The sequence below is a fragment of the Zonotrichia leucophrys genome, chromosome Z (assembly GCF_028769735.1).
Source record: "Zonotrichia leucophrys gambelii isolate GWCS_2022_RI chromosome Z, RI_Zleu_2.0, whole genome shotgun sequence".
Taxonomy (NCBI): domain Eukaryota; kingdom Metazoa; phylum Chordata; class Aves; order Passeriformes; family Passerellidae; genus Zonotrichia; species Zonotrichia leucophrys.
Genome location: NC_088200.1, coordinates 7,306,820 through 7,319,945, shown reverse-complemented (window position 1 = coordinate 7,319,945; position 13,126 = coordinate 7,306,820). Strand labels below are relative to the sequence as shown.

Below are 13,126 nucleotides of genomic sequence, written 5' to 3'. Positions count from 1 at the left end.
TGCTGGAGAGTGTGTCTTATTCTACAGATTTGATTCTGTATGGTCCTGAAAAGGATGCTGTGCACAGTACTATCAACTGATGAGCTCTGTGTATATTTCTCACTCAAAAACTGTTTCAGTTTTTCATCCCAATGTTCTGTAATAAGGCAGAATTGAGAAACATCTATTCCAAAATCTCTAGCTTCTGATGCCTGATTTGTCTTCACTTCATTCCACAGGGACAACTTCAGGACTTAGGAAGGATGCAGCCATATCTCCTGGGTTGATGGGCAGCAGCAAAGTGCCTGCAACCACAGCCGTATCACCGATTCAGCATGACCCTTCACGGTAAGCTGCTGGGTAATCTCTGGTTTAAGATTCTGCAAACATAACCATCAAATTCTCCCAGATGCAGGGAAGTGACTGAATTTCTGTGATGTTTCATATTAGCACACGCTGAATAATATAAACTAAAACCTGCCATATCCTTTTGACATTTATAGTAAGCCTTAAGTTGCGTGTTAGAATAAAAAAAGCAAGAATATGCCAGGTTCTAACATTTTAATTTTACTTAGATTTTGAACAGAGTATTTTATGTTCCAAGTCCTGACACATTAAATACCTTTGTAAATAATTTTAATGGACAGTGTTAACCCTGTTAGGTTTTACATTCACTTGAAGATTTTAATCCCTCGCCATTTGCCCGCCTCCTCCCCCACTCCCATTTTTATCAAATGGCATTTCTTTTAAAATGTTTTGTATGAGAGTTATTTTATGTTTAATGACAAGCAACAAAATCACATTAAGTCAGCAATTCCTGATTATACTATATGTCTGCACTAAATGCACTGGAAAAGTAGCATTATCACTTCTGTTCCAACGGAAAAACTGAAGGCAGCATTGTTGTTGTGCTTAAAGGTCTGAAAACAACTTGCCTTCTTTAGGCAGGATTACGTTTCTAGTGGTAACTGCCTAGAAGAACGGCATACAATCCCTGCTTTTCTTTATCATATCCCACATTTTCTCATAATAAAATCTTCAGTTAAGCAACAAAAAAGCAGATTGAAATATGAACTTTGCAGTATTTTATACCACTAGTTAGATAACAGTACAGTGGCATAACAGGAATGTGCAACTGTTCATGAGAAGAGTTAAATGCTTCTTGGAGGATGAGAGGGTTAGAATCAGATTTAATCTTCTCTTGGCCCAGTGGACTTGGAAAATGTATGCTTGATATCAACCCTGTATTCTTGGCAGCAGCTGGCAGTTTATTTCTATCTTCTGAGAGAACTTGTGATATATAATAGGTGAAAACCCACTATCAATATTGACAAATTTGTACTTACTTGTTATGGAAACACTTTTTTTTTTTCTTCTGATGGAAGGGATCATAATTCTTGGAGGATTTAGGAACTGAGTTAAATTGGGCTGTTTCCCACAAGTAGCTGTATCTTTAAACTAACAGAAACCACAAGATTGCTTGTTTCTCTTAGAAGCAATGGTTACCTTTGCAAGGCAGGCATAGCAGATAAAGTGTATGTAAAGATACTGCTTGATACTGTCTAATAGTGCTAGGTTGAGATTCCATTCAAGCACCGAGAAGTAGATATAATTATGCACATCATATGAAGACTGCTCAGAAAAAGAAATTTTATTCAAGAGGATTGATGGTCTATTCTTTTCCACAGAGGGGAGTAAAATATTTGTTGAAATATGCTGTTAGAAATCATACCAGGTAAAGTGATCAGTAAAAGGAGTCTGATTAGCTGTCATCTTTAAAGTATTATTTTACCAGTTGATGAAAAATCCTGTTTTTCTGGGCTTTTTCTCCCATGCTTTCTCCCTTTCTTTCTCAACATTGGTGCTGTAGATATTATTAACTAGGTTAAACAGCCATGTTGTGCTTTCCCTTACTCCTGGCCTTCTCTAATTAAAAATGGCAAATGGACAAATATTTCTGGGGAAACCTGAAGCTGATTCTGTCCTTCATCAAAAAACCTGCTTGGGCAGCAGGTCAGTCTCAATTTATCACTGAATGGTTATAAGCTTAGACTGCAGGTTTAACTAACTAAATTAATCAATATTGAGAATTATTGCTGCTTTTGTGCCACTAAAGTTAGGGTTTGTCAGCATGTTCATTATGATCTGTGATTTGGGGGGGTTAACAGCTTAACCACAACAGTTGGCACAGATCTGAAACTTGCAACACAAAGCCCTAGCCTAAGAGCAAATTTATTTATTCAGCAGTACATGTAAACCTAATTACTTTTGACTATTTAAATTTATAGGACTAGATTCAACTCGTGTTTGTGCCAGCTTTAACTAGCACAAGCCCTGGCACCCGGCAGCAGCAGCAATGCAGAGCCTGCCAGAGAGAAGGTGTTGGAAAGCGACAGAAGCTCCCTGGCAGCGAGAGGCTCCAGGGTGCTAGCACGGCTTCTGGGGAGGGCTGGCTGGGGAAGCAGGCATGGCAGGTAGAAGATGTGTTGGCATGATAGCCTGCCTTGGCAGGGCTCAACTGGAGGCTTCAGTGTGTTACAGCTACCTCCTGCTTGGGAAAGAATTGCTGCAGTCCTGCTTCCTTCGCTGTCTCAGAATGAATCATGTCATGAACAGGAAATAAGTGTCCCTAGAAGGTAGATGTAAACCTCGGGAGGCTTAGTGCTATACCTGTAGAAGGACCAGTCTTTCAAAGTGAGTGTGCACAAGGTTAATCCAGTGATACCTCTGAAAGAAAAAGAAAACCCCAGCATTTCCTTATCTGGCATCTGGAGCTGGGCTAGTAGTGAATTTGTTTACCTGTCAGGCTTCTGTGCATGCCTATCTCTGCCTTCCGTAACGTGGCCAAACGCTGCAAGTTTGGTTATCCTGTGTTCTTAAGCCAAGTGTCTACACCTGCATGAGGCCCTTCAAATTATGTTCACAGCAGGTCTGGAAAAGCTCTTCTACTCCATGTGCTTATTTATCTAGACCAAAGCCAATATATTTGGGAAAAATATTCAGAGACAAGATTGGTGCTGAGCAAATTTGGAAGAGTAGATTAGTTCTTAAAGCATGGTTACTCTGATTGTGTTAAATGTTGCCTTTTTGGTGACCAGTTACATTTTTTCATAACTGATGTTTGCCTAGAAGAAAGTGTCTGTGTTTCTGCTGAACTGGAGGGGAGTTGCACAGGGAAGTACTGGCATATTGATGCTTTCATTTGGTAATGAAATTTTTACATATAAACTAGATCTTACCTTACCTATACTCAGGTACTGATATCAGCAAAACAAATGTTGTATTGCATACAGAAGTGAAACCGCACTAAATTAAAGTATTCAGCTATTTCTGGGGGAATAAAAAAAAGGAAGTTATAAATTGTACATTCTGAAATACCATTTAATTTGATTACAGCCCTTTTGCAATTGTCAGGCTCTCCCCATGTAGCGTTGTGTTTGGCACAGTAAGTCCTATAACACTGCAGAAATTAAGCACTTAAAAAGACACAGGCAAAGTTTGTTCTGCTCACCATGGAAACAGATAATTCTCCTGTAGTGTTTTTCACTTTGGACAAAGCGAATTCAAGAACAGTTAGGTAAATTAAGGGACTGTGTGATAGTCAGGGATTTCAGCATTAAGTCTGTGGTTTTTGGTTGCAGTTTCAGATGAAAGCTTTCATACTTGCTGAATGCATCGTTTTAGAGGGAAGTTTCTTGTAGCCAATAAACGAAGTGATTTAGAAGTTCCTGCAATATGAATGCTGTATTTGAGCTGTATTATCATCTGTTAGACTACAGTGGCCTGTTGGAGTTCTTATAAACAGATTGTATTGTGTAAATTTGTGTTTAGGGACATTTTAAAAACAAAACTATTTACCCAATTGCCCAGCACATCTCAGGTGAATGTGTACTCAGGGACTTTTAAGCAAATTAATATCTGATGTAAAATATAATGTGCAGAATTGTATACTTAATAATGCACACTGGAATTGTCTAAAGTAGATCTGTTGTGCTGAGTGTTAGGAAATGTGACAGTGATGAGATTCAAGCTTTTGTCTTATGTGGTAGTTGATTTTCACGTCTTTGCATTTTGGATGCTTAAATATGGATATCAACTTAAGATGATTTCTGAAGTTCCTTAGAATGTAGAATCTGAGCAAGCACTGCCAAAGAAATAGAATTGGTTTTTTTATCCTTAGGATCAGACACCACTCAAGATTCAAAAGGAGCAGAAAACTTTCATTCCAGATTTTACTTAGGAACATTTAAAGAGATTAAAAATATGTTTGGAGTAGGGTGGTGAGTTAGTTTCTGAAAGTGGTAGGAGACACAAGTTTTGCCTACTCCCTGAGAAAGCCAGCAGTGCAAAAAGTCCAATGTAGTTCCATATGCAAGTGATAAAACCAGACATTGGCAAATTAATCTCTCTTATTCACAGTGTAGGTTGTTAATTGTTCTCTCTGCTGGCTGTCGATATAATGTGAAATTTTCATTCCCCATTCAAGATGGAAAAAGTTGTGGCTGAAAATGTTAACATTTGCATTTTTATTTGTTGATTTATTTAAAGGACAGCCTCTCTTACAGCAATCCATCACTCAGTGACACCCCAAATATGAATAATGTATTGTAGACTTGCGGTTACAATGTGTAATAAGTGCCAGAGACAGTAGAAGAATGTTAACTATGTTGCAAATGTAATATTTATCGACTCATACTTTATTGCTTTCGAGGTTCAATAATACTGACCATAGGACATTAATATCACTTATCTTGATTTTAGTTGGGCACCTCTATATGTAGAAATAACTCATCTATCTCATACTTACAAAATAAATGTGAATTTTACAGCTCTTTGTAAGAAGTGCATTGTAGGTTTCTTGGCTTACTGCTCACAGTTCTCCTTTTCTACCTTCTCATTTACCTGTACCTGACACTGATCCCCCTCCAGTTGCCTGACCCAGGTGTTGAACACCTCAGTAGTCTTCTAGAGGCTTCATTTACTGGCTGCATTGTGATCTTTGCCTCAGATAGGATTTGGGCTAGGTCTCTTTTCCTATTAAAGACCACTATGAAAAGAGTTTTCTATTGCTTCTCTTTGAAAAGACAACAGCTGAGAGGCTAAAACAGAAATACCTTTTCTTTTGGAAAGACACACATAGCAAGTCTAAATCATCTCTTTGAAGATTACAGATATCAGAAAGAGAAGTGTTTAATAAGTTCAACATTTGCTATAGACATGGAACTTACTTTCAGAGAAATTTTTATTCAACGAATGGAAATATGTTAACGCAATTTAGGAAGATTGAGATTTAAAATTCAGTGGATTTGTGAACCAAAATTTTTTTGATAACCTGCTTACGGAAAGAATTTGCAATAAGGTTTTGCTGCAGTTGCAAATCCTTTGGTAGTGATTATTCCTGTCTTTACTAGTTGCTCCAGAGTTCTGCTGTGGAAGCTGATACCGACTGGGCAAACGCTCCTCCTTATCTGCTCTGTTCGGTTACAACCACTAAAAGCTTTGAAGCCTCTGGGGGGAAATGCAGATGTGAACCCAGAGCTGGGATCTAAACCAAATTTAACAATGGGAGATTTCAAGCTTGTGTTGAAATCAGATTTCACCTGTGAAGCCTGGCTCTTGGGAAACCTGGAATTGGGTTCAGCCATGAAAATGATAAGCCTTGATTGTATTTTGTGTTGTAGACATCAAGTAAATTTTGAAGTGACATTCTGTATTTACATCTGAGGTTATCAAATTTAACACATCATTGGTTTCTTTCTTTACTGTGTGTAACAGGAACACCTATTTGTGTGAAAGCAGCCCACCTAATAGATCCTTTGCAATAACAGTTTTGGTGTGTCCATTGCAGACAATGAAAATCATATTGGGAAATTCTGATTTGCAGTGCAAAAGGATTAATGTTAATTACCAACTGTTGGCTGTAATTGTCACCCTCATTAAAATGCAGAATTATGTATTTCTTAGTTATAAATAACCCTTCTAATTGTACTTGATGTATGCCAGTTTAATCAAAAAGTACACTTGCAAACAAGCAGATATTTGCATTAATCTAGCACTGGATCTTTGAATCTTTTTTGATAGTCTTTTATTCCAAACCTGACTAGTTGGGGGAGGTCTATTACAGCTACATATCCCTTACACCTTTTTTTTCAGCTCCATGGATCTGACAGGATTTTGTATTAAAATGAAGGGAAATGTCTTCTGGGAATGCTCAGTGCAACAGAGAACGTGTCAGTTTTGAAGTAGTTGGCAAGGTTTCCATCATTCAGTGGTATGACAATAACTTGACTGTACTTTGAAAGTAATAATAAGCAAAGGAAAATAGAGTACAAATCATGTTATGAAACTGAGTTAACTTGTTGCATCATTTTCATTGTTATTTTAATTACTATTTTTTTACAATTTTTCCCTGTGTGCATCTGCAGGTTCTCAAATACTACATCAAATCTTAAGAGAATGTTGGTTCTTTGGATGTGATTCCTGTTTGCATTTGTAATCACAGCAATGAAAACAACCTCAAAATATTTAAAATATTTTGAGATTCCTCTGTATTTTTCTCTACTTTTTTGTCAAAAACCAAAAAGTTACTGTCTCTTTTTCCTGCGCTGATACCTTGAGTGTTCTGCCTTGTACTTCTAAAAACTTGTTTAGAGCTACTGTGATGGCAATTTCTACAGAGCTTGGCAAGGTAAGATCAGTCTTGATTCCTGTCTTCATGGTTCTCTAAGCAACTGTTCTGTTCCTAGTACTGTAGTAGTTTCTCTTCTCATGTTTCTGAGACATTTCTTCTTGTTTTTTGGAAATTTGTTTTATTTTTGAGATGGGAGGAATAGACCAATAATATATACAGGATAATTACATCTTACTTTAAGAAGCCTTTGTCCCAGAAGATGTCTCTGCCATCCTTCCACCATATTGCTTATGCTTAATAAATTCCCCTTTTCTTCTGTCCTTCACTTTCCTGGGCCTTTCAGGCTGTAAACTCCTCAGGGCAGGATCTTACCACAGCACATCTTTGTGCAGTAATGATCTTTAACTGTGATGATGGTATAGTTAGGGTGGAATTTGTCTTGTTTATCTTGAGAAAACTGAGCTAGTTACCATCACTATTTTATTTTAGAACCAGCAGAATATCCTTTTAGTCATACCTGTTATCCCATGAGCTGTAAAATAAGTGTGGATTAACGCACACTGACACCTTATCCCTCTTGTAGCTGAATATGTGGAATTAAAATAATTTGTTTGTCATTCATATTTTCATTATGGTTTGGAGGCAAATGCAGGGTTAACCTATGTGTTGCTGCATGGTCAGTGCCCTGATTATTAGTATACTTTTAATGCTTGCACTGTGAATTGAAGGGCTGAGGCATCAAAGATGTAAAAGCCTTCCACTATGGGACAGGATGTGTATATACCTGATTTTAAGCATGCAGCCTCTACTTCAGCAGTCCACGAGCTTGTGATGTAGTAACATTTTCAATAAAAATTGTGGTGATGGAAGTTTGGCTGCTTTGGAGAGTCCTGTTTTGCACTGTTGTGACCTGCTGACGCCCTGTAACTCAAACTTGGGTACTGTGGCACTGCAATGATGTTTTGGTCTGAGCAGGGCCTGGCACCACAATTGTCCCCATCCGTGCCCATCAGTTGTGCTGTGCACCAGGAGATGGTCTCAGCAGGCAGACAGACACAGCTCTGTCAGGTATTTGATAGTTATTTCCAGCTGATGACTTTCCTGCTTCAAAAATACACTCCTGTCTCTCTCTCACTTAAGGACAGTAACCAGTTCTTGCTTTATAGTCTCTGATTTGTCCCATTTTCACTTCTTAATATACTTTTTAAGCCTTTGTGATATTCTAGTTTTCTGTCTCTATGAAGCTCATTTAGCTTTTCTTTGAGCTACCATAAATAGCATAGTATTATCAGCAAATGTCTCCTCCTTATTTGTCCTTTCTCTAGGCCACTTGTGAATGCATTAAAGAGTTCAGGCCCTCACAAATTTCTGTGAGCTCCACTGATGACCTCTCTGGCCACTTTATAGCAGACCAGTTTTAATGTTTTTTCTTAATTTCCTGGGTTTTAGCCAGTTATCTATGCATTAATGAATTTTGCTCGTCGTTTATGTCAGCTTTTAAGTCTTTGGTAATACATTTGCTGGAGGACTTTTGGAACTCCAGATAGACTACATAAACTATATTTTTCTTGTTTAGACGCATAATAATCTTAGGAATCTTGTAGAGGTCCCCAGTGAATGAAGACTTTATATTTAGTCTCTGCCAATATGTCAAGTTTATTAATTCCTTATTATAATTTCTATCAATCGGCTTGTTCTAAAGGTTAGACATCTTCATTTGTAGATTTCTGCATCTTTTCAAATCACTTTAAAAAATCCTGCATTTGCTCAGAACTGAAGCAGTTTTAGGCAATTAGTTACAAGCTACAGTTGACAGTTCAACTGTTTCATACCTGAGCTCCATCAGAAGTTTGAGTGAGTACCAGCTGATTCCAGCAATTCATGATTGCTCAGTCATGTTGATTTGTTCTGTAATTTATTAGCAAGACATTTCAGCTTCAAACAGGTCTTCCACTGTGTCCTGTGTAGCTTCAGAAACTTCCCAAGTTCCTACATGGTGAATGTATCTTCCATTTAATGGAGTTTCTCTGCTGTAGCTTTATCATCCCGTTCCTTTTGTAACTTCATTTCCTTCTAGCTTTAACTTAAACTGTCTATGTTTTTTATACTTAAAACTGGGATTTGTTACTGGACCTAATGTTTTCAGCAGATTAACCCTTTGTCTTTGGCTGGAATTCTTTGTAGGGTTTGATTTTTGTAGGGTTTTTGGTTGTGGGTTTCTGGTATTTTTTTTTCCCTTCCCTTGAGCTAGCAGTTTGTACAATTTTCTTCATTTAGACTGCACTGGATGGCAGTTTACTTTTTAAACCTTAGACTGGCAAGGTTTCTTTTCATCCCTCTGAAGTCTTTCTCCATAGGTTGAATCTCCATTTTTGGAGTCCTAATATGACTGTTATTTTTAAAAAGCTTTCTCATTTTTCTATTTTTTCCACTTCTGAAATAAAAGACTGCTGTAGCAAATTTTTGCTCTATAGTGGTTACTGTGTGTTGGTTGTCACATCTGGCTAGTGGAATGAATTGCTCCCAGGTGTGAGAGAATTTTTATGGAACGAACAGTACAAGTAGGAATCTTCAGCTTGGAAAACAGGTGGCTAAGTTTTGGATACCATGAGAATTTTATAAAATTAAAAGTGACATGCAGAAAATGATTAGGGAACAATTCTTTATTTTCTTGTCTACTGGAAAAACTGGTAGGCATCAGACAGAGTTGTGAGATGGCACATTCAGATGATATAAATGAAGACAGAAACCAGCAGTGAGCTTGTATCCTGACCTTTTATCATTATTGTGTTTTTAAATGTCACATATTTCAAGATTTTTATTGTAATTTCTTCTAATTCATAAAGCTTTTTAAAGTCATTCTTGATATATGTGTTATAATAATGATTTTAAAATAGTTATCTATTTTTAAATAGCTGTTATCTCTTACTATCCTTGTTGAAACATTTCTGATTGGGAAAAACCCAATACTTGGGTTTGTGTCTCAATCTTACCATGTTACATATCTGTCATGAGTTCAGTAGGACATCATAACGGAAGATTTGAGCCCTGATTTTTCCTGGGTAGAGTAATGAAAGAGCCAAGGTATCTTCCACATTTGTTTAGGGAAAGTAATGGGGATTTTTCAGTGTAAAGACTATTGAATTTTGAACTACTGAACTGAATAAGTTTTTATTTTGTTGGCTTTACTTTGGGGAACGCTGAAGCAGGTAGCATGCCTTTAGCTTTCTGATGCAGAGTTGAAGGAAACACAGAGCGATGTTATAGTCTCTGTTACAGATCTCTATTCATGCTGAGTGCACCAGTTTCTACTGCAGGTGTGACTTTTTTCTCTTCCTAGGCCACATTTCCTTTTAAAAAACGCATGCTGTTGATCATTGTTAAGTTTGGCTTTGTGAGGAGCTGTGATTAGAGCACTGAAGCTATCTCTTTAACATTTAGATAATTGAGAAAGAAAACAGTATCAGGCTGGATTTTTTTTTCACCATTTACTTAATTATAGATACTGATTATATTTAATATTTAAATTGCTCCATGAAATGTGTTTCTATCTCCCCAGTAGCTTGGGGCCACGTTCATTAATTTTGATCTGTTTTCTGTTGTTTTTGGGATGGTACTTAGTTTATGGCCCTCTGAGGGGGGAAGAAACAAATTGTTTCTTTTGGTCTGAGTGTGTTGGGAGGGAGATAATGTGGGAATATGATGGAAATCTAAAACTTTTACTGAGAATAATATTGTATCTTTGTTTCTGCCCTGTACTAAGTTAGCACTCTCTCTTTTAATGGTGGTGACTTAAATGTTGTTTTTCACCTTTGTTTCTTCTCACCTGTAAGTTTTGAAGTATTTTGCTTTGTTCCATACTGCTGGAGAAGGTAGTGAAAATTACCTAGTTTAACATGTCCCTGCTTATTACAAGGGATTGGACTGGATGACCTTTAAAAGTCCCTTCTGACCCAAACTATTCTATTATTCCATGAAAAAAAAAAGTTGATACAGTTCTTTTTTCAATGTAAAAAACAATCAAAGACATTCTAGAGTACTAATATATAATTTATGTATTTAACATCTTTTAAAGTATATTCTCAAAGCCTCTAATGCCATTGTACTTTTAACTTTGGTTTTTGCTTCATCTGCGTTGAATCATCTTATACTACTTAAAACAGAAATTGGGTCTATTGAAACATTTCAGTTCTGATTAGTTTATAATAAAGATGAAGAAGTCTAACCTAATGAAATCACTGGAATGAAATGAGAAAAATTAAAAAAAAAATTAATAAGCTGAAGACTTGAAGTTTTTATTAAGTCACATTTGGCTGTATGTTTCTCTGTGTGTACTGTCTTGGATCAGTACGATGAGAAACTTGTCTTGTAAGGAAGGACCTTTGCACTGTTAAACTGACTTTCTCTGTTACATTTCCAGAAGGGTTACTAGAAATACATTGCCAGTAGTTCTTGCATGCATTAACTTCTGTGCCTGTGATCACAAAATTGTGGCTTGAAATGAGCAGTATTACTGAATTCCAATTCTTCCCCCACAAAATTCTGGCCTGTAAATGTATTTTATAGAGTGCATGTCTGTCAGTCTGTTGGGTCTCTGTGTAACATCCTAATGTACAAGCAGCATTATGATTTATGAGAGACTTTTCTATACTCTTAGAAATGAAGCTTCCTGCTCCCTGCAGAGTATCTGGTGAATTCCTGTGGGACTGTGTTGGTGTATCTGCACTACAAAGGTTGCTTGCTTTGCAGGTGACCACTGTGATGTGGCACAGTCTTCTAAAGTGTCTGTGCCCCTGTGCCTGCTTCTGCCCAGAGCTTTTCCAGCTCCTCTCTTGTTCCAATGACCTTGTCCTTGCTTAAGAGCCAGTGTTCTTCCAGCACAGCCTTTTCTTTTTACTGTAGCAGGTGAAGCAATTCCTAGAAGGACTTTAACAGTGCTCCAGCTGCTGCTCATCCCAGCTTCTGCTTGACTCTGTTAATTGCTCTGTGCATCCCTCTTCTTATCCATATGCTTGGAATTTTGAACCTGTGTATCTACCTCGTTTGTAGGGAACAAACTGACCTCATAAGAGAGTTGTTTTCTCCCTCCCCCTTCCTTGCCAATCTTTTTTTTATCTCCTAATGGCCTCTCAGCATCTAGATTTCTAGACATGAAAGATAAGTGTGTTTTCTTAACTCAGCCTGCACTGACAGCCTGATTCGACTGTGATGAGCATCTTAAGGGATGTCTGGATCACTAGAATGTACAGGTCTGTTGTAATTAGCTGCACAATTTTCTTGCTTTTGCCTCTTCTGTTTTGTTATGAACTTTTTAGCAGCAGACTCTTTCTACCAGTGCACAAACCGTAACATCACATGACGCTGACTTTACTCAAACCAGAAGATTTTTGTGCCAAGGTTGTAACATTGTATCATTACTTCATTGTATCTGTGTGAAAATTTTAATTTCACGCCCTGCGGACTTCACTGTCTCTGTGCACTCTGATCGTGTTGTTGCATAGAAGGGTAAGTCCCTGGGTCACATTCATTTTGTAGTGTATTTTTTTGAGGCTTTTTTTTTAAAGTTCTGTTTCCTTTGAGAGATCTTGCTGTAAAGTTAGCTCAGGACTTCTGCCAGGAAAATATTTGCAAGCTTAAAGGGAAGATACTAAAACTATTTTTGTTAAGTTTTTTACAGTGTGGCTATGACAATCTTACTAAAAAAGAAAAAAAAAACAAAACTATGTACAGGGTGTGGGCTACACTGCAATATATTTGCATGTGAATAGTTGTAAGTGACTTGGTGAAGTATAATTGTCATTTGTTGAAGTGATTTGTTCAGATGTATGATCTGGTTTCCCATAATCCTGGTTTTCATGAGTTGCAGACTTTTCTGCGCAGAAGTCCTTGGGTCATGTTTTGATTTGTTTCTGGAGATTCCTGGTTTGCCGGCATTGATTGGTATTTTAAACTGCCCTGTTTGTATGATGCCTGCACTGCATAGGTGGTAGGTCAGCATCAAGTCCTTGGCAGTCAGTCTTTGCCCTTTTGGTGTGTGTTGATGAACAGCCTCTTTGGGCAGTCTGTGCCAATGTTCAACAACTGACACAGCGAGAAAACTTTTTTACTTCCATTTGAATGGAATTTCCTGTATTTCAGTTTGTGCCCATTACCTCTTGTCCTTTCACTGGGCACTCCAGGGAAGAGCCTGGCTCCAGCTTCTTTCCTTGCCATGTCAAGTATTTATCCCCTTTGGTGAGATTACCCCGAGCTGCCTTTGCTCCAGGTTGAACACTCCCAGCTTTCTCACATTTTAATTTTGTGTCAGATACATCAAAGCCATAATATTCTTCATTGGGCCCATGTCTCTTACACTGGAGAGTCCAGCACAGGGCACAGTACTCCAGCTGTGTCCCACTGGTGCTGAGTTGAGGAGGAAGATCAACTCCCTCGACCTTCCAGCAGTTCTGGCCTTTGCTGGCTTCTATTCAGGGGTTTTTTGTGTGTCACAACAAGTATCCAGATCCTTCTGCAAAG

At 37.8% G+C, this 13,126-nt stretch overlaps 1 protein-coding gene across 2 annotated transcripts in view; it reads left to right on the top strand.

Moving 5' to 3' along the window:
* The window catches only part of KIAA1328 (KIAA1328 ortholog), a 172,595-nt gene that overhangs the window by 141,746 nt on the left and 17,723 nt on the right, over positions 1-13,126 (top strand). The window contains exons 10-11 of one of the 2 annotated variants that reach the window (XM_064736181.1): positions 219-327; positions 6,133-6,242. In XM_064736181.1, coding sequence (XP_064592251.1) covers positions 219-327; positions 6,133-6,220 — 197 coding nt within the window. In that variant the 3' untranslated portion in view covers positions 6,221-6,242. Of the gene's footprint in view, positions 1-218; positions 328-6,132; positions 6,243-13,126 lie in introns of those variants that run through there. The other variant, XM_064736180.1, reaches the window with a different exon arrangement.